This window comes from Vicugna pacos, chromosome 19 (assembly GCF_048564905.1).
Source record: "Vicugna pacos chromosome 19, VicPac4, whole genome shotgun sequence".
Taxonomy (NCBI): domain Eukaryota; kingdom Metazoa; phylum Chordata; class Mammalia; order Artiodactyla; family Camelidae; genus Vicugna; species Vicugna pacos.
Genome location: NC_133005.1, coordinates 6,824,132 through 6,851,443, shown reverse-complemented (window position 1 = coordinate 6,851,443; position 27,312 = coordinate 6,824,132). Strand labels below are relative to the sequence as shown.

The 27,312-nt window shown below is 36.8% G+C and overlaps 1 protein-coding gene across 3 annotated transcripts in view; it reads left to right on the top strand.

Annotated features, from left to right (window-relative positions):
* MACROD2 (mono-ADP ribosylhydrolase 2) overlaps window positions 1-27,312 on the top strand; it is a 1,889,921-nt gene that overhangs the window by 1,113,906 nt on the left and 748,703 nt on the right. For all 3 annotated transcript variants that reach the window (XM_072943799.1, XM_072943800.1, XM_072943798.1), the window contains exon 6: window positions 22,251-22,372. In XM_072943799.1, coding sequence (XP_072799900.1) covers window positions 22,251-22,372 — 122 coding nt within the window. The remainder of the gene's footprint in view (window positions 1-22,250; window positions 22,373-27,312) is intronic.

The window sequence follows — 27,312 nt, the reverse complement described above, 5'->3', positions numbered from 1 at the left end:
CCGCAGGCCCACAAATGGTCCAAAGAGAACAAATCCACCCTGTCTGCCTGGGGCTGTAAACAAATGTTAGTCCCGCCTGTGAAGTTGCAGGGCCCCTGGCTATGGATTCAGCTTTCAAACCTTCCTCCACACAGCTGTGATGGCCATGATCGAGCACCACCTCTCTTCTTATGAAAACACACCAACAGTGTAGCCAAGTGGAGAAAGTAGCTATGGTGCAGCTGCATTGTGCCCCTCTTCCCCATGCACACCAGCAGTGGTCTGTTTTTATGGGGGTCCCAGGTTGTTCTGTTCCACACACACACACAGCCAGAATTCACATCTCCCTCCAGTCCCTTGAGGCTGCCCCTGTGCAGTGGCCCCAGCCCCCTGCCCGGGCTTCTCACCGATCTCCAGCAGCCCCACTTGACTTGTCCCTGCCAGCTTGTGTCTAGAGCTAGGAATCACAGGGACCCTCCATGCTAGTTTCTCTTAGTTCTGACTTCCAAGGGGCTGCCACTTTCTCCTCCAAGCCTCAGAAGCTCTGCTTCTGCCCCTGCTGACCTCTCAGCTTGAGAAAGGGTGTCTCACCATGAGGGTGACTTTCTTCCTTTCCCCTCTGTCCCTACAGGACCAGTCCCATACTGATTTCCTTTCTCTTTTTTTTCTCTTATTGGATTTTATTAGAATCCTCCTGTATTTCAAAGCAAGAGACACTCTGCCAGTGTTCAGTAGGTGCTCTGTGCAATTCAGTGGGCTTGTGGGTGTAATTTTTGTATTTGTGGGAGAGGGCAAGCTGTGAGTTTCTCTACTCTGCCATCTTGACGCCTCCCCAGCTGTTGTATTTTCTAGTTCTAAAATTTCCACTTGGTTCTTCTTTATATCTTCTGTTCTTTTTTGCAGCGTTGTATTTGTTCATTTGTTTCAAGCATGCTTATAATCGTTTATTGAAGTTTTTTCATGATTCCTTTAAAAATCTTAGTTGTATACTTCTAACATCTGTTGTCTCTGTGTTGAATCTGTTGATTGTCTCTTCTAATTCAAGTTGAGATTTTCCTGGTTCTTGGTATAATTAGTAATATTGCATTGTACCCCTTATGGTATGAGACTCTGAATTTAGTTTAAACTTTCTGTCTTAGGAGGCCTCTAATATGACACCATTCTAACAGGGGAAGGGGAGTGCTGCCTCATTACTGTCAGATAGTGGGAAAAGTCCAGGTTCCCTTCTTAGCGTCCTTTGACATCCCAGGGAGGGAGAGATGCCTTGTTTATGCTGAGCAGAGTTGTGATTTCAGGCTTCTTGCTACCTGGGCTGGGAAAAGGAGAATTGCCTTGTTGCCTCCCCCACTCTCAGTTAGCCTCCAGCGACACAGCAGAAGGGGACCTGCGGAATTGTAGTGAAAGTTCTAGCTTTCCTCGTGGTATACTCTGATATCACTCTGGGCAGATGAGTGTGGAAGTTCAGGGTCTTCCCATGATTTCTGCTGACATTATGTGGGGAGGGGGTTTGTTACCACCATTCAAGGGTGAAAGTCCTGTCTTCCGCTTGGATGGGGAGATCACCATTATAGCTAGGTAAGGGTAGAAATCAAGGCATCTCACTCGGTCTTTGCTGATGGGGGACAGGATGGAGGTTTTGTCTGGAGTAGGAAAGTTATTAACTTTTCGTTTTGCTAGGTTGGCCTTTCCCGGTTTTCTGGCTAGAAAAACCAGGCCATTCTTGGGGCTTCTTTTGTCTCCTCTTGTTGGCATTTCTGGGTTGCTGGCTCCTCCAGCACTCAGGTCAGGATATATGAAGCAAAAAGAAAACCCACAGCCACGTCGTACTTTAGTTCCCAATGCCTGCCTTCTTCTTGCCACCTTTCAGAGTCTTCTTATATTTGTTTTATGTACAATGCCCATAAGGGTTAAGGGTTTTAAGCTATACTTAACAGGAGAAAATGGGATGAAACCCATCTGCTCAATCTTCATCCAGAACTGGATCATGTTTGCTTTTTTATGCATGTTTTCAGTACTAGGTCTTGTTGAGTGAGGTATGGAAAGATTCAAATAACCTTAGACTTAGAACAAGCTTAGACTATAACAGTGGTTACCACATGGTAAGAATTCAATGAGGAATAGCTATTATTTTCTTTGTACAATCTCGGTGTCTCTGAAAGTCCAGTCTTCTTTTTTTATAGGACAGGCTATGTCCAGAATTGAAGGAGAGGCAGAGAGGAAGATGAATCCAAATCCTTCACCTCACCTGTGAATGCAGGAATCTTCTAAACATTTCTTAAGACACATGATGGAGTTATCTGTTCAGGTCTGTTCATGAGGTGGTACATGCATAGGTATAAACACACATTAACCTCTAACTTTTACATATTGATGGAGGCAAACAAATCCAGGGACAAAGCATGCAAACTCTGAATATTTTCCAAAAAGTATCTGAGAAGGATTCTTTCTCAGTTTCTAAGAAGTGGTAACTTCTGCCAAAAAGTAGTTGACCTGCAGTCTCCTCGTGAAAAGATGGTTGTCCATAAAATTTATTTGTAAAATAAAACATTACACCTTGTATGGTGGGTCTTTGGAATTCTATTCCTGGTGAAGGCCCTGTGATTGGCTAGCATAACCACATCTAAAGACTTCACGTCTCCTGATGGAGAAGTAAATGTTTGGATCCCAAACAAAGTTTATCTCTCTCTGCTTATTATTTTTTACCTTCACATACATTTTTGAATGCTTGGACAATTGACTAGTTTGCACTGAAATGTCCTGGCTGGCTTTTTGAAAATGGAAAGTGGCTCTCAGTCCTTAGACTCAGAGGCAGTTCTGCAAGGCAAGTAGTTCTCCTGACCTACACTTTGTTCTGCTGTGGGTAGGAGATGAAGTCACAGAAGGTCTGTCCTATGGAATATGAATTGGAAAGCTCAACCTGAGCCTTCCCACTTGCATGATAAGCATCCTCATAGACAGATTTCATGGGGTGACAAACTCCATTTTCCTAGTGTGATCATAGGAGTGCTGTTTTTCATGATTTCTTGTATTCTGGACATAGTCAGTGTTAATTAATTAACCATCTCAGCTAATCGGGCAGCCGTTTACCAAATATGTGTTAACTACCACATACCTGAATTTCCTGGCATGTCCCAACACCATTTCTTTTCTTTTTCAGTTTTTTTTTTTAATTTTGTGGGTTTTTTTTAAGTGGATGATTCAGTGACTCTGGTATATTTACAGAGTTGTTAAACTATCATCATCATTATTGAGTTTTAGAATATTTTCTTCACCTTTTAAAAAGAAACATATTCTCATTAGTAGTCAGTCTCTATTCCCCACCTTATCCTGGCAGCTTGGACATTTCAGATAAGTGGAATCATACAATGCGTGGCCTACTGTGACTGATTTCTTTCACTTAGTATGTTTTCAGGGTTCACCCATGTAGCAGGTATTGGTACTTCATTCCTTTTCAATGGCTGAATAGTATTTCATTCTATAGGTATACATCTGGTTTCTCATTCATTAGGTAATAGACATTTGGGTTGTTCTCACTTTGGAGCTAGTATAAATAATACTGCTATAAACATTGGTGTACAAATTTTTTCATGAATGTATGTTTTCTGTCCTTTTGGGTAGATACCTAATAGTGGAATTGCTGAGTCATTTGGTAAACTCTATATTTAACATTTTGAGGAAATGTCTGCTTTCCAGAGTGACATTTACATTCCCGCCATCAATGTATGAATGTTCTAATTTGTTCACACTCACTAACACTTGTTATTGTCCGTCTTGATGATATTGATCCAGTCGGTGTGAAATGGTATCTCATTATGGGTTAGATTTGCCTTTCCTTATTGAGTAAGGGTGCTGAACATCTTTTCTCAGATTTATTGGCCATTTATATATCTTATTTCCAACCATTTCTTAGTCCCTTCTTTGACCCCCTCCTTGAATCGATTCAAAGTCAAATTACTTGCTTAGCTTTAGCTTTCTTCTTAAGTTTGGCCTGTTTTTCTTTGATTTAATATAGAAGCATACTTTCTTTAAACTCTCTTCTCACAAATAGTGTACACATGCCCTTATCTTCTTATAATTTAGATAATTTCAATCAATACCTCAGTTACTGTTATCAATATTCTATGGGCATTTATTCAGAACGAACTCTTTCTACTACAATGCTTGCCCAAAATGTGCTTATCTTTGTAGCTCTTTGCTATAATTTATGAAAACTAAAGTAAAGTTTAGACAAGACAAGTTTTGTTTTTGGATTATCTACAAGCAAACATTAAAACTATAGATTGTCATTAGTGTGTGTGACAGGCAGGCATGGCAGGGCAGGAAAGGCCATACAGGTCAACAGAACTAGGTTATAACACAGTATATAAGCCAAAGACTATAGCTGGAGGTGCAGTTGGTATGCACGTCTGGTTGGCAAAAATCAAGATCAGAACCTTGGGTGCCAAGTCAAAGCTGATGTAGCAGGCCATGGGGAGAATTTTCGTAGGAGACCTACAGGCTGCCACTGTTGGTCTACAGTAGTCATTGGTTCCTAGACCAATGTGGATCCTGGACCAGCACCATCAGGATCTGGAAACTTGTTAGAAATGCAAATTCTTGGTTCTTACCTCCACCCCATCCCAGACCTACTGAATCAGAAACTTTTGGAGTGTGACCCAGCAACCTGTGTTATAGCAAGCCCTCCAGATAGTTCTTATGTACTCTCAAGTTTAAGAACCACTGACCCAGACTTCTAAGGATGTGCAAAAGGAGGAGGTGGCTTGCTGACATAATAAGAGTTTAGGATTAAGTGAGAGCACACAACTAGGGCATGGCAGCAGACAAAAGCAGTATCTTCAGGGAGGTTTTCTGGCCAAAGAATTTCCTTTAGAGGCCCCTTCTTTTCCAGTCAAGAGCTCTAACACAGACAGAGTTCATCCTGGTGGGAAAATTCATGGTACACCAAGCCCATAAAAGTGAAGGTGGTCCAACACCTTGGCATAGGAGAGACTGGGATATGCTGCTAAGTAAAGTGTGGACTCCTCTGATTCTAAGCCTTACTCCTTGAGTGAAGGCATTCATCCAAGATGGCAGGAACATGTCCTAAAGAATAATGAGAAATATGCCAGTAAAATTCAGTGTTTTCTGAGAGGGCCTCTACCACTAGTGAGTCCACAGAGCTTTCACTGAAGATGTGATAAAACCAGACGTATCAGAAGCTACAAATACAACCAGCCGTGTCCTGGGAAGGAAGATGTTCTTTCTATCATAAGGAAAGTCCAGTAGAAATTTTCTTTCTCAACAACAGGAGAAAACCTTTTCTTTCTCCTTTAGCCTTTTGTGCTTACTCCTGTTCCCAGGCCAGGACCACATGTGGCTTCATTCTTCTCTGGCTGTGTCTAGGACAGTGGTGGCTCCAGCCATTTAGAGGAATGCCATCAATTGCTTCCATCAAGTGCAGGCTTTGGCCTTTCACAAGCTTCTGGAGCCTAAGTGAGGATTCTGAGGGAATCCCAGAGATCCCTACACCATGGATAGATTTTTACATCCAGAGTATACATTTGAAATGGGGTCCAGAGGTATCTTCACGAAATTCTACCAATTGGTTGCATCTGTGTGTTCTTTATGACAGTTATTCTCCATTTAATAAAAACATAAAAAGACAAAAAAGAAAGATTATTGATTCAACCCTATGGAAACTTTTTGTATTATTCCATCAATAAAATTGTCAATGACAATTCCATTAGGAAGGTTAGTTTTGTTGTTCTTTATGGTCTTTATTTTACAGCAGTGTCTTGAAGTTCATTTACTGTAGCAGAGAGAACTAAGACATTAGTCTTTCAGAATGAAATAAGCAATAAAATTGTTAAAATCCTATCAGAACATGGTATTGACATTGTCTTCTGTGTATTCAAAATGCTGCACAGCCGGGATGCTTTAGAAAATAATTCAGCTGCTTGACGTGTTTCTGTTTTAAATATCTCTGGACAGCTAAGTATGTAACAAGGCATATAGATCTACTGTTGGGGTAAAAATAAATATCCCTTTTAGTCTAAGCAGTTTAAATAGTATCTGTAATTAATGCACAATAATTAGGGACATTAAAAACAACTCTTCAATTTTGAACTACTCTCTTCTGGTAAATATGTAATTCATTCATATTTAAAGTGTGTGATATTCATAAAAAATGGGGGTCTAAGATAGGTCTGACTTGGAATAATGTTGTAATCAGTTCTAAAAGAAGCACTATGAAATAGCTAGAATGATGTGGATGGATATGTTTTGAGCCATGAAAGCACTGAGATATATATATATATAGTGTGTGTGTGTGTTATTCTGTGTGTGTATTTTCAATTTGGACCCATATATTGTTTTATCATGTTAGGAAAATAAAATCATACCTTTTAACATTAAAAAAATTATGAAGATCTTAGCAATTTCTATAATTCTGTTGTTACATATGTGAGGAATATGGTCTTTGTATAAGTGTTTATGTAATTCAGTCAATGATTACATTACAAATACTTTTTTCTTATTAGAGATAACCCTGATGAGGGATTAATTACTTGCATTGAAATAAAAATGTCGTGAAAATTCTTATGATTTCTATGGAGCTATAGAATCATCATGCAAAAATGTGAAAGGTGTACATTAAGTGAATTCAAATCCACTATGAGCTAGCTATTACAGAGTCTTAGCCTAGATAACAAAAATATTTGTATCCAGTAGAAATGTTGGTAGAGAAAATAATTCTATATAATACATGTAGAAGTTAGAAAAAGATGTTCTAACAAGAGGGGGAGAAATTTAAAAAAAAATTCCTGGAAGTTAAAACAAGAACAAAATCTTCAAATGAAGGAATATGTAATGGAAAGCAAATAGCTGAAAGCTAATTTACTGATCTAGAGAATAAGTCAAGGAAATAATCTAGAATGTGCAGCAGATAAAATACTTAAGAGAAAGTAAAAACAATTGAGATTTACTCCCAGACATATACAACACATCTATCTAGACTTCTAGAAATAATGGAGAAAATTTAAGACTGGTAATAACTTCATAACTAAATGGGGGAATAAAAGAGCCTGGGCAGAATTCAGAATTCTAAATAAAAATTGGAAGCTCCTAAAACTTCTGGGGAGGAAGAGCAATCCAGCTTATTCATGGAAATGTAACATTCAAACTTACTTCTTCTCATAGTAGAAGTGAATGAAGCAAAGTCTTCGAAATTCTAAGAGAAACATTACTTTGAACCTAGATTCATATATACTGGAAAACTAACATTCAGAAATGAGAACAAACTAAAAACACTTGAAAATCCAGTGGCTTAGAAAATTCCCAGCTGCAGACCATCTCTAAAAGAATTACACAAGTATTAATAATAATTTTTTAAAAATTAAAAAAGAGAAAACCAGGATCTAAGAAGCAGTAGAGGCAAAGAAGCCAGTAAGATATAAATTCTGACATAATCGGTTAATATGAATAGTTATGAATTTTGAGTGTAATGATAAAATGCTGATTAAATATGAACGAGCTTATGGCTAGCCTATTTATACACGTTGGGAATACAGTTAGCCACCAGGATGAGTGATCATCAATCGAGTCAGAGTTTAGCTCCTGCAGGCCAGGTACCCTGCCTGATGCTTTCATATATAATAGGTAGTTAACACCCATAATGAACTTGGGAAGTAAATACTAGCCTCTTTTTTACAGGAAAGGAAAAGTAATTTACCCAAGTTTACCCAGTTGGTGAGTGGGATATTCCCCTGGGATATGTAGACTTGTTTAATTGCTTTTTCCTGATATCATCCTATTAATTATAATTACACATTCTGGTCACCATCTTTTTCTGATATGTCTAGACACTTCTCTATCCTATAAGAATTGTCCTATTCATAATAAACTGCCCATTCTTTTACTCCACTTATTTTTCTCATCATGGTGCCTCTTCAGCCATATTATCATGCCATCTCAAGCACAACCCCATTTCCAAGTAAAAATTGGAATTTTTACTCATTGGCCTACATGATAGTATATTAATAGAGAACTGGTTTCCAGATTTTATTTATTTATTTACAGATATTTCTTTCTTTTAAAATCTAATAGTCATTACTTAATTATCAAAGCTTTCAGTCAAACATTTCATTTTTAGCTTCTGAATTACTGTGAAAAGATCTCTTTGTTTTCTTTGAGTGATTTTTACATTAATGGTCTCTTTCCACTAAATAATTTTGCAGTGACATTCATTGACTTCTTTGAATCTTAGTCTCACAGTGAACCATGTTTGAGAGACTCAGTGATATATTCTCTTCCCCTGAGGCATTCTATGTCAGACCCAACATAGGCAAAGATGGAGAAAAAAAATCCACCTTGATACATGAAAATTAGTTACCTTCAACTGTACAACTTCTGTTTGTTTCTTTTACTAATCCTTCTCTTAACCTTGTCCCTCTTCTGTATTTTATTTTTATGTTAAGGGTAGCTCTCGAGAAGACTTAACAAGCACTTTAATAATCTGGGTCACAATTACTGCTCTGATTTCCCTATTTCTGTCATTCGTTCAATCACCGAGTGATTTTGATGACTTTGCCTAAATTTGTACTCTCCCCTCTCTTTTCTCCCATCCACCTTGAAACCATCTTCAAAATTTGCCAGAACCTTTCAGTTTCTTGCATTATCTGTGTCCATTTTCATTCCTGCCAGCCTGGTTTAATGTCAGCTGGGCCCCTTCCCATTAGTAGCTTCCAACCCATTCTACAAAGAGGGAAGCTTGAGGAAAAACCATTGTCTTGATTTCTCTTGAGAATTCATGTCCCAGACAGACCCCTCTTTGCTTTATCCTGTGATGTCTCATAGAATTCTTGTTTAAAAAGCTATGCTTTCCATCTTCTCTACTAGAATCAATTGATCTGACAGAAGCCATCTTAGACCTTCTTTAACTTCTTGTAAGCTGCTTATTTAAGAAAAGCTTCTCTATTCAGAAGGACCTGATCATCATTTCACAGAGGTGGAAAGAGAATTTTGTCTAGATTCTAGAGACTGAGAATCTTTAGATGCAAAAGACAGAAATTGCATTAGCTAAGATTACTCTTTAAAAATCCCTTAGCTTATATGAAAGTTGAGGCAGAGAAATACTATTTCTTAAGAAGGCCAGTACATCTGGTTTTCCCTATGGAGTTGAAAGATATCACTGTTTCTTTAAACTTGAGAACCAGATAAAGTATTAATGGTGTCAATTTTCTACTAGAAATGGAAATATTTGTATTTAGTTAATGCATCTGCACAGTAAGAAGCTGTAGTGTAGCACCTCTTTCAGTGGATTTGTGAGGTCAATACTATGTTCATAATAATATTCAGAGATTATTTGCATTCCTCTCTCTCTTTCTCTCTTGAGTGTGTAGTGCAGTTTTCGTGAGGCTACATGACATGAATAACCTTATTTTCCTGATAGTTAATTGTATTTGGGCTCTTGTTTTCTTGTGGCATACATAGATATGACCTACCAAAACAAAAGCTCTCTCAGGTCTTCAGTCATTTTTGAGAGTGTAAAGAGGATCCCAAACCAAAAAAGTTTGAAAACAGCTTCTATCATGCACAAAGAGCCAGTTATCTCTGAGAAGTGCCTGAGAATGTAGACTGATTTTCTGGAGCTGAACAATATAAACCAACCTGTTGATGTTCATGCTATAGCAAATGCTCATTGTAGAAATATTTAGTGAAATTGTCTTTATGATTTAAATATGTTGTCATTCGCACTCCTTTTAACTCCTTGTTCATATTGTTGAATTTGTTGTAAGTGAACTCATGAAAAATGCAAATTCATAGTATAAAATCTTCCATGTAACAAAGTTAATCTTTAAAATTTTCTGTCCTTTTCATTTGTCTTTTCTAAATACAAGTATTCCTTTAGAAAATTAGGTGTAGAGCCAGGTGTGGATGTGTATACGATGAAAATGGAACCCAAGTGAGAGTACAGGTGTAAATGTATGGAGTAACTGTAGTGCTGTGTTATGAATGCACTGGTCTCAGGAGGAAATTAAACCTAGTTTATTTTGATGGAAAGTTGGTTTCATTATACCCAAATGTTACTTTTTAAAGAAATGTGAAAGGTGATCCCATTAATTTTTTGAGAAGACATGTAGAGAATCTGTAATTTTCCATTTTATGATTTGAGAGCCAAAACCGATCTCTAGAACAAAGACAATTTATTCTAAAATGAACCATATGCAGATGAGGGAAGTGACACATTTTTAAAAAGCATTTATTTAATTATCTCTTGCAAAAAAGGCAAAGAAGTCACCACACATTTTTTTTTTCCTGTTGGAAGTCTTTGGAAAGAATCTTACAGCTTTTATTAAAAAGTGTGATAGTATTAAAGGTTTTTTTTTTTTTTATCATCTGTAGTGCAGTCATTAGGAAATCTTTGATCAGGCTTTGCTGAATCTTTCTGTGAAGAAACCGATTCCCAGTTCTATAAATAATTATGTTGAATGTTCTGAACCAGTCGAACTACATTCCATTGTTAGTCTAGACTGTCCATTCTGCCTCATTGTTTTCTCTAATCCAGTAGATCATTTCAGGCTAGATTGATTACATTGGGCCAACTTTCATTTAATCACTCACAAATTCGCTAATTGTCCATTAGGCAACTGTTCCATAGAGTTCTTGGCTTTGTGGGAGACATAGATTGGTCATGTTTCCTGTAGTAGAAGCATAGAATCTCCACATAAAGGCAGGAAATACAGAATTATAACATTGTAGAGTTGGAATCTCGACACATATGTAGTCATATCTGATTGTCTCCGATGCCAGGAACTTTCTGCCTCCTCTGGCAGAATGCTGTATTATTGGAGAGCTCTGACTGATGAAATCTTAGTTGTGCCTACAGAAATCTTCATGTTAAGAGTCATGTAAATGGTTATAGAGTTTTTATCATAAATGGACATTGAATTTTACCAAATGCTTTTTTCTCATCTATTGAGATGATCATGTGATTTTTGTCCTTTTTCTTGTTGATGTGGTGTATCACATTGATTGATTTGCATCTGTTGAACTATCCTTATGTCCCTGGGATGAACCCAACTTGATCATGGTGTATAATCTTTTTTACATGTTGTTGGATTCTGTTTGTTAATATTCTGTTGAAGACTTTTGCATCTGTGTTCATCAACAATATTGGCCTATAGTTTTCTTTTTTGGTAGTGTCTTTGTCTGGCTTTGGTATCAGGGTGATAGTGGCTTCATAGAATGAGTTTGGGAGTATTCTCTCCTCTTCAATCTTTTGGAGGAGTTTGAGAAGGATTGGTATGAACTCTTCTTTGTATGTTTGATAGAATTCCCTAGAGAAGCCATCTGGTCCTGGTCTTTTGTTTCCAGAGAGGTTTAAATAACAAGTTCATACTGTATAGTACAGGGAACTATATTCAATATCTTATAATAACTTACAGTGAAAAAGAATATGAAAATGAATATATGTGTGTTCATGTATGACTGAAGCATTATGCTGTGTACCAGAAATTGACACAACATTATAAACTGACTATACATATATATATATATAGATAGATAGATAGATAGATAGATAGATAAATAGATAGATAGATGAAAAAATCATGTAAATGGTGAAACGTAAGTGATACTGGAGAGAAGAAAAGGAAAAATGAGTTTAAAATTAGTTCATGTAGTAAGGTTCATGGATCATATCTTCAAGGAAGGTCAATTATTTTTGAGTTTCATGGAATGGGAAGGATTTTTAAAAGGCAAAGATAGAGGGGCTCTATTGACACCAGAAAAGCACAAGATCTGTTTGGTGTGAGTTTATAGAGCAACCACCCTGTGCATCTGGCATATAGCAGATTCTCAGTAAATATTTTTTAAATAAAGGACAGAATTAATAACTGAGTGAATGAATGCAAAAAAAGTCTTTCTTGTCCAGGCTGATGGTGGCAAGGGAGCTGTAACAGAAGACTGATGACAAACAAGGACATTGACCTCTCTGTACACTTCAGTCCTAGCCTAGATTCTGCATTTGTAGAGTTACCCTTGCAAGGGGAACTAACATTCATTTATTTTTACCCACTCATAGAATTTTGAAAGCCTACTTTCCCCTTGTGTCTTAATAAAGTACTGGTTTTCGCATCTCTCTAAAAAGGCTGCAAATTACTGCCCTTCCCTTGAACTGGAACAAAGACCTTATTATGATTTTCCTGGAAAAAAGTCATATTGTCTGTCTGGAACTCCACCTCCTCTTACCCCTGCTATTTAAGCATTAAAAATGCCATGTATTTGACTCACTTCCTTCTAGGATGGGTTCTCTTTTGGTTCATTCTAAAATGATGTGAAATGTTAGAATTTTGTAGATAATTCAGCTTCCCACAGCCTCTGTGAGACCCCCCTTTCTGTTGGAAATAACACTATTGTAATGCAAGTGCCCCCAATACCCTGTAGAATCTCAAAGATTCTATAAATGGCTGACCATATGATATTTTATACATATTCCAATCTGTGTTATCCCAAATGGACTCTTGTGTGTTAAGTGTCCAGTTGAAAGAGGACATAGTCCCATCACTGTGGTTGACTTAAAATAAACCTTTGGCAGAAGAGGGAGAGCTAATAAAAAATTAGAGATGAGCTTTGCTCCTTCTTTTTTTTTTTTTAATATAGAGGATAACACTTTGGTAGAAATGGCTTTGGTAGAAAATACTATTTTCTAACTTAACCCTCACAATTTAAGCTTATAACTTCACAACTTTGAAGCCAATGAAGCATGAGGTATATTGTTGGCACATGACGCCCCAAATGTGGCAATGCTATCACATTCTCATGTAAAAATGTTATCAAACTTCAAACTGAGCTGGATGTATTCATTCCAGCTTTGACAGTCTATTCTGTGTACCTTTATCAGCTGCAAAATGCAGATGGCGTTTAGCTACCGTGTACTGAATCTTAGACATAGATATCTTATTTAGGGAACCATAGCACCTACAGAGGTAAACCAAAAGCCTTTTGTAACCAAGAACATTGTGGGGGAAAGTCAATTCACAGACTCAAAGGAAAATGGAATAGAAAATAACCTCTTAAGTGCTAGTTTATCCCAAACTCGTGCAAAAAGTTATACGACTAGTCTTTCTGAACATGTTAAGAAATCAAGCAATGCAGCTGAAGAAAGGTATGAGAGAATAATCCAAATTTAGAAACACGTTGCACCTGAAATACAACCTAATTGAGATCCACTGCAGATTGAAAAGGAACATCTTATGGACAATTGATTGTTTCTTGAAAAATAATGAAAACAAGCTTTGAAAATGTGTGTATGAAAACACTGACCTATATGGAGAGAAAAGGCAGCATTTGCTTTGCAATGCTATCAGGCGGTAATTCAATTTCCGTTAACTGAACTTCAAGTATTCTGTTTCAGGTCATAGATCGGTGGTGCTTATCATATAAATTGGCCAATAAGATTTGCAAATAATACTTTCAGTGCTTGGTTTTGTGGATGTAGCTCTAGAAAAGAAAATCAACTTAATTCTACGCATTGGTTTTCTCCTTAAAAATTCATGCAATTTGAATATGATTGACAGCGCATGGCATCATTATGCAGTCTGTTAGATGGACCGATTATGCTTATGAATACAAGAGTGGAGTGAATGAAAGCAACGTGTAATTGATTCTACTCTTGGTCTGACTGTTCATTAACAGTTTGAATGTAGCGCAGTTGCTTCTCAAATGGAAAACCAGGGGACCAACCTGTATGTGTTCTCTCATTTGTTTTAAAATTCATTATGCTAATATTTTTTTTGCAAAATGTTTTTGCTGCATTTGTTTTGCCAAGAAGTCTGATCGAATCTTTGTAAATGATTCTACTGCTTTCAATATGTATTTGGCATTCCAATCAGACATTTTTCAATTTACACATTTGGAAATGAAAGCAGGCTCCCTTCCGCACCCTTTTCAAAGAAATCCTTCTCTCCTACCCTCCTTTTCTTCATAGTGCAGACTGATTTCCCAGGATAGAACAAGATGGGGAAGCATGAGGTGATGGTTATAGCTTCCAAACAAAAGAGCTGATTTATAGACTGATTGATTTCAGAAATAGGAGGACAAAAACAGACTCCATTTGCCTTGCCACACTTAAGTCAGATAAAGCACAAAAAGGCCTACCATCTAATTTTCCACACCTCTTCCTGGGGTTGCATTTGAAATGCTGATGAAGTGTGCAACTTGCATTGTTTTCTTAGCTCTCCTGAATTGTGTAAGAAAGGGCTTCAAATGCATGGAGGCTGCCCTTCCTTTCTGGAATGCAGAGCTGGACATTTCAGGGAAACGGCATTATTTTTATTGCTCACAGGGAGATAGATATGATGCTGATTCTGTAACAGCCATCCCTGCCCTTTCTTTTGCCCACAAGTTCCTGCCAGATTTTAAGACAGGAGAAACAACAAAATTAGTTGTAGGCCAGGCAGTTCTATCTAGGAGCCACAGTTATACTGTAATCTCCAAATTAGATTATATTTACAGTAAATAAATGTATTAATTTCATATTCCAGTCTTTCTCTAGCTCTTATTTTTTTTATTAAATTAGTTGACTGATTAAGATAATAAGCCTGAGAACTCCATCTTAAAATAGATTTTTCCCCTTCTGACTAGAATTTTTAAGATCTACTCTCTTAACCTCTTTCAAATATACAATATAGTATTATTAACAATAGTCACCATTTTTTACTTCCTGACAGGCAGGGTCAATGCCCCTATTCAACCCTGAAGTAGTTTCAGAAGACAGACATCACCGCTCTGCACCCCCATAAAATTATGGGAGTAAAATCTCTGAAGGGGGAATGAGACAGGAAGGAAGGGGGCAGGGCACAGTCATTCAACAAATAACAGCAACTAACACCAAAGTGGCGAAAAATTCAACTGCCAGGAGGCCTTAAGGCCCAAGATGGCAGGAGATTTGACTTCCAGTAGACCTTGAGCTTCATTATACGTTCACTGTAATATATTAACATGGTAAATGACACTCCCACAGGTGTCATGACAGTCCCAAGGCTGACCATAAAAGGTCAAAGAATGGGCAGTGGCCCAGTTCCTGGGAATCCCAGCCCCTTTCCCAAAAAGTAGTTGGAATAGTCCTCCCACTTGTTAACTTATGAAGCTACTAAGCCCATAAAAACTAACAGCCCCCACACCTTGTGGTCTCTCTCCCATCTGAGCAAGATGGCCCACACTCTGTCTATGGGATGTGTATCTACTTCTACTTTCAACTGAGCACCCAGCCCCCATACCTGGCCTTTTTGCCTTCTGAATTAGCCTGTGCTCTGTGGAGTACTTATCTCTCTGAATAAATCTACCTTTATTCAGATTAAAAGAAAAATAGTTGCCAAACTGTACATTATGTCCCCAGAACTTATTTATTTTATCACTCAAAGTTTGTACCTTTTGATCCTTTTCACCCATTTCACTCATCCTCCTACCCCATCCCCAGCCTCTGACTATCCAGTCTGTTCCCTGTATTTATGAGTTTGCTGGGGTTTTGTTTGGTTTTTGTTTATTTTTGATTCTAAAAAAAGTGAGATCATGCACTACTTGTCTTCCTCTGTCTGACTTATTTTACTTTGCGTGATGCCCTCAAGTTCCATCCATGTTATCACAAATGGCTGAATTTCCTTCTTTTTATGGCTCAATAATATCCCATTGTATGCATGTTTTATATATATATTATATATATATATATTCCATTGAATGCATGTATGTGTGTGTGTGTGCATATATATAGCATTTTTTCTACTCATTCATCCATTGATAGACCCTTGGTTTTTATTTCCACGTGTTTGCTATTGTAAATAATGCTGCAATGAACATGAGGGTACAAATATATCTGAGTTACTGTTTTTGTTTCCTTTGAATAAATACCCAGGTGTGTAATTGTTAGATCATATGGCAGTTAAATTTTTAATTTTTAAAGAAACTTCCATACTGTTTTTATGGATGGTTGCATGGAAATAATCATATCAGCTATTTCTATATTAACTTATTTATCTACCACAAGACCGGCATTTGATAAACATGCTAACCCTAAAGAAGCCCCACGTGTCTGGAGAATCCTTCATTGTGTCCATTTTAAAACATGCTCATAAATTTTTTGCCATTCCTCCCATCAAGAGGTAAGGTCTAAATGATTCTGTTTGAAGTGGATGGAACTGTGTGACAGTTGCAACCAATCAGGGTATAGTAGGGGTAGCACTGTGTTACTCCCAAGGCTGGGGTAAAACGGATAACACAGCTTCCACCTCTGGTCCCCTTGGTCTTGGAGCCCTGAGCTGTCGGATAAGCAGTCTGACTGTTCAGAGCCTCCCACGAGGAAACCCAGACTATTCCTCACAGAGTCCCTGAGGCTCCATGAAGAGGGAGAAATACCTGGCCAGCCCTTAGCTGCTGCAGCCCTGCTGCTCCCCGGCCAACCATTAGCTAAATACAACCATATGGGCGTCTCTGTGCCAGACCCCCAGCTTAGCTCTTTCATAATTTCTGATCCAGAAAAACCATAAAAAATAAGTGATTGTTGTTGTCTGAATTCATCAAATTTTGGGGTAATTACTTGCACAGCAATCGCTAATCAGAATTTGCATGTATGCAAAGTATGAGGCTAAAGTAAGTGGAATTCATGATAAACACACCAAACTTAACATATATACAAATGTATGCCATTTCCTTCAATAAGTAGTCACGCTGGGGAAAGTTTGCCTGTAGTCTTTGTGGTAGTGTGTCTCCCAATGCTGATCTGACTCTGGGCGTAATTCTGCCTCCTCTGGATCCATTGAACGAGGGAAAATAGATGAAATTTTCTATATTGTCCTTTTCATCTCTAAAAATTCTTGACCATTATACAAGATTCTTTGGTAACTGAGTTACCTAAGAAGTATGTTCCTGTACTACGTGTTCACTATAAGGTATGTAGGACTCTGCGTATTAAAGTTATAGTAACACTTTAAAGATAGATATAAGCCACATAGGAGAAAAATCCCATTTTTCCACCATTTAAACCCTACTTTTTCTGAAAACAATTGTTTTATATACAGAGATTATTGAGAGCAGCAAAATAAAAGAAAGATATATCTAACAGAGTTATTCTTTTAAATCCCTTAAAATTTCATGTACATATTTAATTTGATTTTTTTTTTGTATTTATAGTGATATAAGATCATCTTTAGAAACCACATTAACAGTTTTTATATGCTATAGGAATATGGTAGGTGGGATTTGGGAGTATGGTTTAATAAACCATATACTCTTTGTTTTAATACTTAAATTTTGTATAGGTAATGCATTCACATAATTTAAATATCAAAAAATACAACAAGTAAGCAGTGAAAAGTCTCCTTCCCATATTTGCCCTCATCTTTGTAGTTTTCATCACTTCCCTAGTAGGCTAACCACTGCTATTAATTACTTGTGGATCTTTCCAGAGACAGAGTTTGCATGTATGAACTAAAACAAACATGCATTCTTTTCTACACCTGTGGGTTTTTTTTTTAACACTAATGGTAATATATTTAACACATTTGCATCTTTTCCTTCCTTCCTTCCTTCCTTCCTTCCTTCCTTCCTTCCTTCCTTCCTTCCTTCCTTCTTTTCTTCTTAGTAATATATCTTGGATATCTTTCCATATTGATACATAAAGATACTCATTACCCTTTTTACAGAAACATAATATTTCATTGTGGAAATGCACAATTACTTCACTGGTCCCCAATGATGGACATTTAGGTTGTTTCCAAGCATATCATGCACAGGATACATTCCTCGAAGTAGAATTATTGCATCAATTGAAGTCTACATTTGCAATTTTGAAAGATACGGTTAAAACACTCTCTCTGGGGATGGTGCCAATTTGCATTTCATTGTTTAAGCACATTGCAGAAACTTGAACCATGACTGATGCTCATTTATCTGGACAATAATGAATTAGGCTACTTAGAATCTATAGTTTGATTCTTGATAAGCATGTGAAAGAGGGATTGCATTTGAGAGATGCAAAGAATCTCAGAGGTCATCTTATTCAACTCCTTCTTTTAGGTTTCAAGACAGAAGCCCAAAGAGGAGAATGACTTGTCCACAGTCAATAGGTGGTTAGTGACAGATCTGAGGCTTCTGCCTTATAATCAGGCCTTAGGACTTACATTCTAGTGTTTTTTTTTTTTCTCCACACCAGAGGGAAAATGATAACTGTCTGTCATTCCCGCATGTGTGCTCAAGATGCCTGAGTTGCTATAGCTGCTGCTGCTGCTGAGGAGGATAATGACCACTTCTTGGGTGTCTGCACGTACCAGGCATCAAATTAAACACTTCTATTTACATTGTCTTACTTACACTATGAGATCCACAAATTCATGTGCACGATAAAGCATTGCCCATAAATCAAATGAATATGTCTCACATATGTATGTCTACTATGGAGATTGCTTTGTATTTAATAAGACATAAATTAACACAAAGCATCATTGAAATTTTAATAGCTACTTGTCTCTAACTTGTTCTCAGTCAATGGATTTTGAAACCACTACAAAATGTTTTTGATTTTTTTAATGTTAAGCATTTAAAACTTTTTGTTGTCATAAATGCAAATTTTAAATTTATTTGTTAATTACATGCAATTTGACAACATGTATGCTATTTGGCAAAGTCATAATTAAGCATCATAATGACTGCTGCTGGGGGGATCAAGAATGGAGATGAAAGGAGGGAGAAATAGGTAAAGAATGGGAAAACAGACTTTTATAGTTGTTTATTTTTAGCATTTGTTTTACTATATTTATTGAGTTAAATAGCTATCGTACTCATCAGGTACATTTAAGATGAGGTGGTTATTTGGGTTGAAAATGCTAGTAACTCACCTTTCTCTGAAACATTGTGTAGGTTAGCTTTTCATTACATGCTTGATTTGGCACTAGCCTACCTCTCCATTCCTGGCTTCTCATGTTCTTCAACAGACCCTGCATGTGCCATCTTTTATAATCCTCTCTTTTTGTATATCCTGTATTTCCTACTTGGAATACCTATCTCTAAACGAACTTCCACTCAGTCTTCAAGATTCAGTTTATATTTCCTCTTTATTGCATAGTCTCTCCACTGTTAATATCAGCATGCAAGTTACAAAACAGTACATATATTTAAATGATTAAAGTCAAGTAACATGCTTAGAATGGTGTTTGGCACCTAATGTTTACTAAATGTTAGGCCTTATTACTATTTTATTAAATTATATTTTTCTGTCATGAGATTTCTACCTCCCTAAGGCCATGGATGTGCTATATCTGGTCCGTCTTTGTATTTCTAGTGCTTGGCAAATAGGTGATTAGTAAATATTTGAATGATTGAGTGTTCGCTTTTTAGGAGGCTCTAAATAGCAATACTGTAGCAATCCATGTTGGGAGGAGGGTATGTGTGTATGTACAACATTTTAAAAACTGCTATATTGAGATAAAATTGAGATATTAAATAAATAAATAAATAAATAAATAAATAAATAAATAAATAAATAAAAATGACCAGTTAAAAAATAAAAATAAAAAAATAAAATCCTGTGCCAATTAAAAAAAATTGAAATATTAAAAAGAGGGCACTTATGCTCACAAAGCTTGTGAGCCACTTACCCATGTTGAAAGTCCCTTTTCACTGCCTAGACATCACTCTGTACTCCATCTATCTTCATTACAAGGTTAAGTATCAGTGACGTCACAAGCACAGAAAAGACCACAGAGATCATCCAAGCAACTGATTTGTTTTAGGATAAGGAAGGCAAGAGGGGCCAGTGAAATGATGGCTGCATCCTCTAGTCAGGCCTGGGGCTGGAATTCGAAGGCAGGCCTCCTGAAAGGATTTTATAACAGAAAGAGGGGAACTCCGTGCTGTGGAAGAGTTAACCTTGAGGACTGCGAACAATGAAAATCATGGAGGAAACTTCCTTCCAAGCCATATGTTGATTCACCTCCTGCTTTGTGGATCTGAGAGGCCGTCTGTGGGTCGAAAGTAACACTTGATCTTGGGTGCTGTAAATTTCATATAGAGCATAAAATGCAGAGATCAATAGTTTGATGTTCAGGAGGTTCACTGTTTGTCCTCAGACGTAAATTAAACGGAGAACGGAAGCAAGGAATAATTTTTCACAAATTTCTCTTTAAGTTTTGTGGACAATGATGGTTATGGGAAAAAGTGAAGAAAATATTGAGTTATTATGTCACTATTCCCTGCTCTTATGGGTTCCTCTCTCTCTCTTTTCTTCCTCTTAATGCCTCTAAGCCCTGTTTTTCCTTGGCTCAAGTAGATGCATTTTTATGACCCAATAAAAGGCATTTATTCTTGATCTTCTCCAGCCATAAAGTAAGGAAACCAAGGTCATATCCTGTTGCTCTTTTATATATTAGGTATTTGATGTACAGAGGCAATGGGGAAGGAAGGGGATAAAAACATGAATTTCATCTTCAGCCATGGCTAGGAGGGTGTCAAAACTGCCCTGGAAGAGCAGGGCACAGGTTAATTTGTGGAAATTTACTCCCATGGGATACTCTGCAAAACTTAGGTTTCTGCAGTCAGACATATTTCAGAAACAGACCATTCTGTTCACCACCCAGCCCCCTTCACCCACTGTTCTGTGGAGATTCACAGTTCATTTTAGTATGCTAAATGTCCAGAGAAGTCCTGCACTAAGTTAACTGGTTTGACTTAATCTCACCTGGTGATTCCCAAAGTTAATTGCTCTTTAAACCCATATCTTACTGAACCTGCTTTGGGAAATCCTACATATAGAAATTCACTGCATAGTGCACAGGACTTGTGTTTCTTCAGTACATGCGATTCTTAGCTGTTACTGTTATTACAAAAAAATGTTGCTATGTGCTTTTTTCTTTTTAGGCTGAATACAACTTAATCTCCCTTTATTCTCTCTTTCTGTATCATGGCAGTTCTCACTTTCAAGCCAGGCTTGCCAGTGAAATAACATCATGTGAACTCACTGATGAGGTTTCTGCCTATTTTGATCACAAGTTAATATCTTTACCATTATCTGACAATGGGTTAAGTACTGTTTAAAGTTGTTAAAAGCTGAAATCAACATTTTGGTGGATTTTCTCAATGTCAAATCATACTCTCCACATTTAGCGGGCAATCAACAAAGATTCTTCTCCCAGTGGTTTGTATTTTCTGGTTTTAAATTTCATATGCAATTTAAAACTATTCTTCAGTTGCAGTTTGGTAAAGTGTTCTTATTCCCTTATTACCGTTTTTGAAATTCAGCGGTACTGATTAGCAAAACAAATAATTTCATTCCATTATAATAGTCTAATAATATTAGACCAAATTTGTCTTTTTGATCAGAGTTGATTAGTTATTGTTGCTCACATCAATGAAATGGGCTAATAACCCAGGTTAACAGGTGGGACGGAGAAGCAGAAGTTATAAGGCATTTTCAAGTAATTTGGATTAAAATTTGGTTTATTTCTTACAATACTTATTGAGTTTGAAACAAAGAGTTTAAAACAGTTATGTTTTATTAAATTCCTCAATTTAAATGTTTATGTGTGCCACAATGACTGGTTTTATATGCAAAAACAAACAAATAAATTTTGTGTTTTTAATATAATTAGTTTGAAAAGTATAGACTGGTTTTCAAAAGTTTTAATATAGTGAAAATTAGAAGTTACGGAATTATTAAGAACCATTATCCCCAGCATACTTCATGAATGTGAGCATCAGAGATTGCACTATAAATTGGTAGGAATGTTTAAAAATGATTCCTCTTATGGTTATTACTGATTATTATAAATTCTCTTGACATTTTTTCAGAAACTTGCCCTTCTCTGTTGTGTACGATGCTTGACACTATTGTCTTATTTACAAGGAAAGTGATTCGCAGCATTGGTTCTTCCTTCCCATGTCAATTCAGAATGCTCATTTTGTAGGCAATTATTCCTGCTTATTTCCCACCGAGGATTTGACTTTTGCCAGGGTGCCAATTATTTACATCTTATAGTATAATCTATCTCACTTGGATCTGACCAACAACGATGGAACAATTTATAGGTAGGGGGTTTCTTTTCACAATTATCACCTTCCTGGGGAACTGCCTAATTTAAGAAGCTGTGCTATCCAAAATCTTTTAGCAGAGAAGCATTTGCATCATCAGTATTTCTTAGTTTGTCTTCAGGCTCCAACAGGAATACCTAAAATAAATAAAGCACTGATTATGTGAAAAGTGAAAAATACCTTGCTTATCCTATTTTTGCTTCCTTCTGTGTTTACAGATGTCATCCATACCGTAGGACCAATAGCCAGAGGCCATATTAATGGTGCCCACAAGGAAGACCTTGCAAATTGCTATAAGTCATCTCTGAAGCTGGTGAAAGAAAATAACATCCAATCAGTAGTGAGTACTTTTATTCTCATTTCTTATTCTTTTTTTCAGCCTTTATATACTGGAGATCAGTTTGGTCCAAAATGAGGGTAGAAAATCATTTCCAAAATTTTGAAAACTAAGTTTAAGAATCTTAGGAAGTGATGTAGTCTATTGATTATCGTGACTCCACTCTTTTGTGTGCCCCAAATATCTGCTTAATTGTTCGTGATGTTCTGGAATTTAAAACCAGAGACTCTCAGAAGTGGAACCATCCCGCCGAATTTCTTTTTTGCCCCGTTGGCATTACTTTCTGAGCAAAGTGTGAGTGTTTTAACTTGAAAGATGTTATTCTTTTAAATTTAGTTTGGTCTTCCTAAACGAATACTCTGTCATTGGATATGCTACATCCCTTCTAAGTTTCATCAGTTTAGATGGGAGAGTTTGGAAAATGTGGATCTAATGTATTTCCTTACCAGTAGGCTGAGGAGAAAGGACGTCTCCTCTAGCTACATTTGGAAGTATTTATTTACCTGCTTTCCTTTTGCAACATGTCTTACGTTTATTACATCTCAATTACATCAGGAAAATAAAACTATATGAAAAATGAGAGTGTAAATACCCAATAGTAAGTTAATGTGGGTAGAATCCCTTGGGTCTTTTCACATAGATTATAACCTTGCTGAAATTGTGGGGCAGGAAGATGGTTAAACACTTGACTTCTTAGCAGGCTGAATGGATCAGCATTACTTAGGAGTTCACAGAAGTGGTGGTTTTACTATTTGCATGAAGGAGCATTGAGAAACAGACACACTTAGATAACCCTGGGTGGTCACTGTACTTTTCATGTACAATTATAAAGTGTCTTTTTCAATGTACATTGGTGAGTTTGCTTAAAACACGAAAACTTTTTTCAAGCCAATTATACAGCCTTTTATATCTTTGCCTGCTTATTAACAGAGCTAGATATTTCATTTCACTCTTTGATTTAAAAAAAAATTTTCTCTTTGTAAATGCAATAAGTAAGACCCTATTCCGTCTTAGAGGAGAAAGCTGAAGTTCAAAGGGAACAGGGCAATGCAAACTATCAAACCAGTTGGCTAATTTTGTTCTCTACAGAAAAAATTTTTAAAAAGTCAGAACAGGTGTGTACATTCAGGGAATAATTAAAATATTGTCAATATAGCTTACTGTGTAAATGAGGCAAGTGCGTGGAAAAATGGACACGTATAGAAGTTTCCAACTTGGGAAATATGGACCTTGACACCTGAAGAGAATTTGCTGATGAATTCACTAGTGTCTCTAATGATTTTTTAAAGCCAATAAAAAGTAAAAAGAGACTAACTCATTAGAAGCAGTGTAAAAACAGCACCTCTCCTTGTAAGAGGGAAAAATGAGCATCCCTAACTATGATGGTCTTAAAATAATCGCATCTACCGTTACTCTACTTGCTGCCACTTGGTAAAGAGAAGAAGAATCATGGGCTAAGTTAAATCAACTTTCATCAGATGGCCTACAATGCAATACTCTAGTTATCTTGAGATTGGAATTAGGTCTATGTTAACATCTTTGATGATGATTTTGAGGGGTTTAATGACATGTTACTTGGATAAAATTAGCAGGTGGTACTAAACTGAAGTCATTTCAATACTAGTGAGTAAAAATGGAGATGGAACATATTTGTGAAATATGAAACAAAGTGTCCAGCTAAATTAGTCACCATGTTCTTGCATGATTGACTGGGTTGCCATCAAATATCTTGCCTCTGATTCTTAAAAAAAAAAATCTATCTTTCTTCACTTCTTCCTTCCTTTCCTTTTTCTTGAAGAAGGAAATGGGGCTTTCCACTTTATGTGGAATGTCATGTTCTTGACCAACATTAAAAACACTAAAAATGCTAATGTCATCAAATCCTCCTTACGTGGGGGGAAATGGTAAACTTTTAGAAACATGATTATGACTGGATTCGTCTTTTATTGTACAGGCTTGTACTGTGTAGATGTCATGATCAATGGGGAGAGAGAGTTGATATAAAAAGCCTGGTTAGTAAGATGAAAAATAAACTTAACTTGAGCTCATTTACATGCACATCAAAGAAAATTTCTCCGAAACCCTTTTATTGGATTTGTTTATTGTTTGTTCTACCAGTTATCACTGTGTGACAATGAAAAAGTCATCTCAGTGTTTTCTTTAGTCTCAGTTTCCACATAGAAGGGTCCGTAAATTATTACTGTCTAACTCATGAGGCCATTACAGGGATCAGTTGAGATAATGGATGTAAGATAAGTGGAAAATGTAATTCTCTATAAAAGTACTTGGTAATATTACTTGAAGTTTAAGATTTTCATAGTTTATGATTTGGCAAATTTAAGAGACTGAGATCATTCCTGCTTTGATATTCTGAGATAGACCTCTAGACATTATCATAACATTTCTTGATGTTCTTAAATCAGAAATAAATTATTATGAAGTATTTACTTAGTATATTTAGAAAGGACGAACTCAAATTTTTTTCTCCTCCTATGTAGAGATAATCCTCGTTCTTCCCTACTGTGTTTTTCCCCGTGAGTCTCCTTTACTACTGACACAGAACACTTCACTTCTGGTCACCAAATGTGTAGAGGTTTTTCCAATGCTAAGCAGTTCTCTGAGATACCACCTGGATGTCTTATGATTTAGCTCAATTCTGACATTGTATACCTGGAGATAATGTCAGGCCCCGTAGGATAAGGGCTCAGTCCGAAAAGCCTGCTCCACCTCCTCTCACACACATGCTTAAGGTGCCAGTCATAAGCCCAGGTTGTCACCTGTGCTTCCAACTGACTGGCTATAGACTGGAAGGTCCAACAACCCTCTGCTTGGGTTCAATTAATTTTTTTAGAACAACTCACAGAACTCAGGGAAACATTTGTGTTTATCAGTTTATTAAAGGGTATGATAAAGGATTCAGATGAACAGCCAGACGAAGCTGAAGTTCCATAAGGCAAGGTCTAGGTGGGTCCCGAGTACAGGAGCATCTGTCCCTGTGGAATTGAGATGGGTTATCCTGGTGTAGATGTATTTGCTCACCTGGAAGCTTCGTTGAACTCTGTACCATTGGGATTTTATGAAGACTGACTCATGAAGGCATGATCAATCATTTATTTCATTTCCAGCCCTTTTCCCCTCTCTGGAGGAGGAGGCGTGGAGCTGACAATTCCAAGTTTCTAATCATGTCTTAGTCTTTCTGACGACCAGCCCCCATCCAGAGGTCATCCAGGAGCCCCCTCACTGTCACCTCGTTAGAGCAGAAGAGCTTTTAATGCTTTTATCACTTAGAAATTGACAAGGGTTTTAGGAGCCCAGGGCCAGGCTCGGGGTCCAAGACAAATATTAGAACAAGGGATGCTCCCAGCGTTATCACTTAGGAAACTACAGGAGTTTCCAGAGCTCTGTGCCAGGAACTGGAGACAGAAACCAATATACATTTTCTGTTATCACATAATATTATATTTATTTAGGTATTTAAAATAGCTATTAATGTTGTTAATAACAACTAATATTATCTTATTCATAATCATTAATATCTTTGTTAATATTATAAACTCATGTCTGTATTGGCAGCACAGAACATTTTTTACTAGTAGTCGCACTGTACAAAGTTAAATTATATTAATCTTATTACCACATTTAACTGCCTTTAATTTGTTGTCTAATTTTTAACTTTTCAAAAAATATTCCTACGTTATTATGGTTTCTTCCACTATGTGTTCTTTTACAAGAAAGCTTCAAAATGAATAAAGGGTAACCAGTTAAGATGGGATAACAGATATGTAACAAAGGAGCTATAAGGCAATGTGGTAAATGTCATGATGGGAGTGCATTATTCTACTGGTCTGGATGTAGATTTGTGTGGAAGCTACATATAACCTCAAAATCTTTGTGGTCTACATTCAGACCCTGGCTTATGGATACGCCATTATCTCTGTGCTGTTCTATTTGAAACTGACAATCTCCTCAGCCATAGAACAGGGACTTAGCAAAATCATGTATGAATGTTCTACTGTCTCAGACTAGACATGACACACGTCGTTTCTACTTCCATGTGATTCGCTAAAATTATTCACATAGCCTTGTCTACCTGCGACTGGGCCAGGGAGATGTCTGTTAATAAACGAAATATTTGATGGGCACCACTTTTCTTACAAAATTAAGCCAAAAGCTTTGGGAATTACAGCAGATGGATCAGAGATTTCTGCTTTATTCTAATTTCTCCAAAGGAATATATTCTTCAAAATTTTACTGGAGATAAAACAAATAATTGAGCATTTATTTATTTAATAAATAATAAGACCTACTTGTGTTCCCAGACATTTTTAGGTATTTCTTAAAACCAAGAGGAGATAATGTTTATCTTCAAGTATATAATTTGTCTCAATCTCCTGACTATCGGGACAAATAAATGGACAAGATCATCATATCTGTTATGTGATTTGAGAGTGCTCTCTAGTTCTCTCATCACTTTAAAATATCTTCCCACAGAAGCCTGAAGCTCCATAATTAATGAGTAATTTATGACGGTCAGGCATTGTTCTTTCTCTGCAATTTTCCTTTAAAATGCAAATACTCATGAGATCAGCAGATAATTAATTTCCTAATACCTTAATATGAAAGAATTTATCAAATTACTTTCACTTTGGCAGGATAAATTAGAGGATGACAAAAGTTCTAAGCACCTGAACCTGAGTGGGGAGAAGACTTGGAAGGGAGTCCAAAGGGAGGTTGGGAGAAACAGAAAACAAAGTGAGACACAAATACACTTCACTTACCTTCCAGTTTTGCTAAAAGGAGATATTTCTTAAATAGAGAAGAAAGGAAAGTGATAGTCATACATAATTATCTAGAAATAAGGTAGTTATTTTGTTGTTAGATGTGACATTTGTGGATGAAATTGTTCGCCGTGAAAAACTTATATTCCTTTTATTAATTTAGGA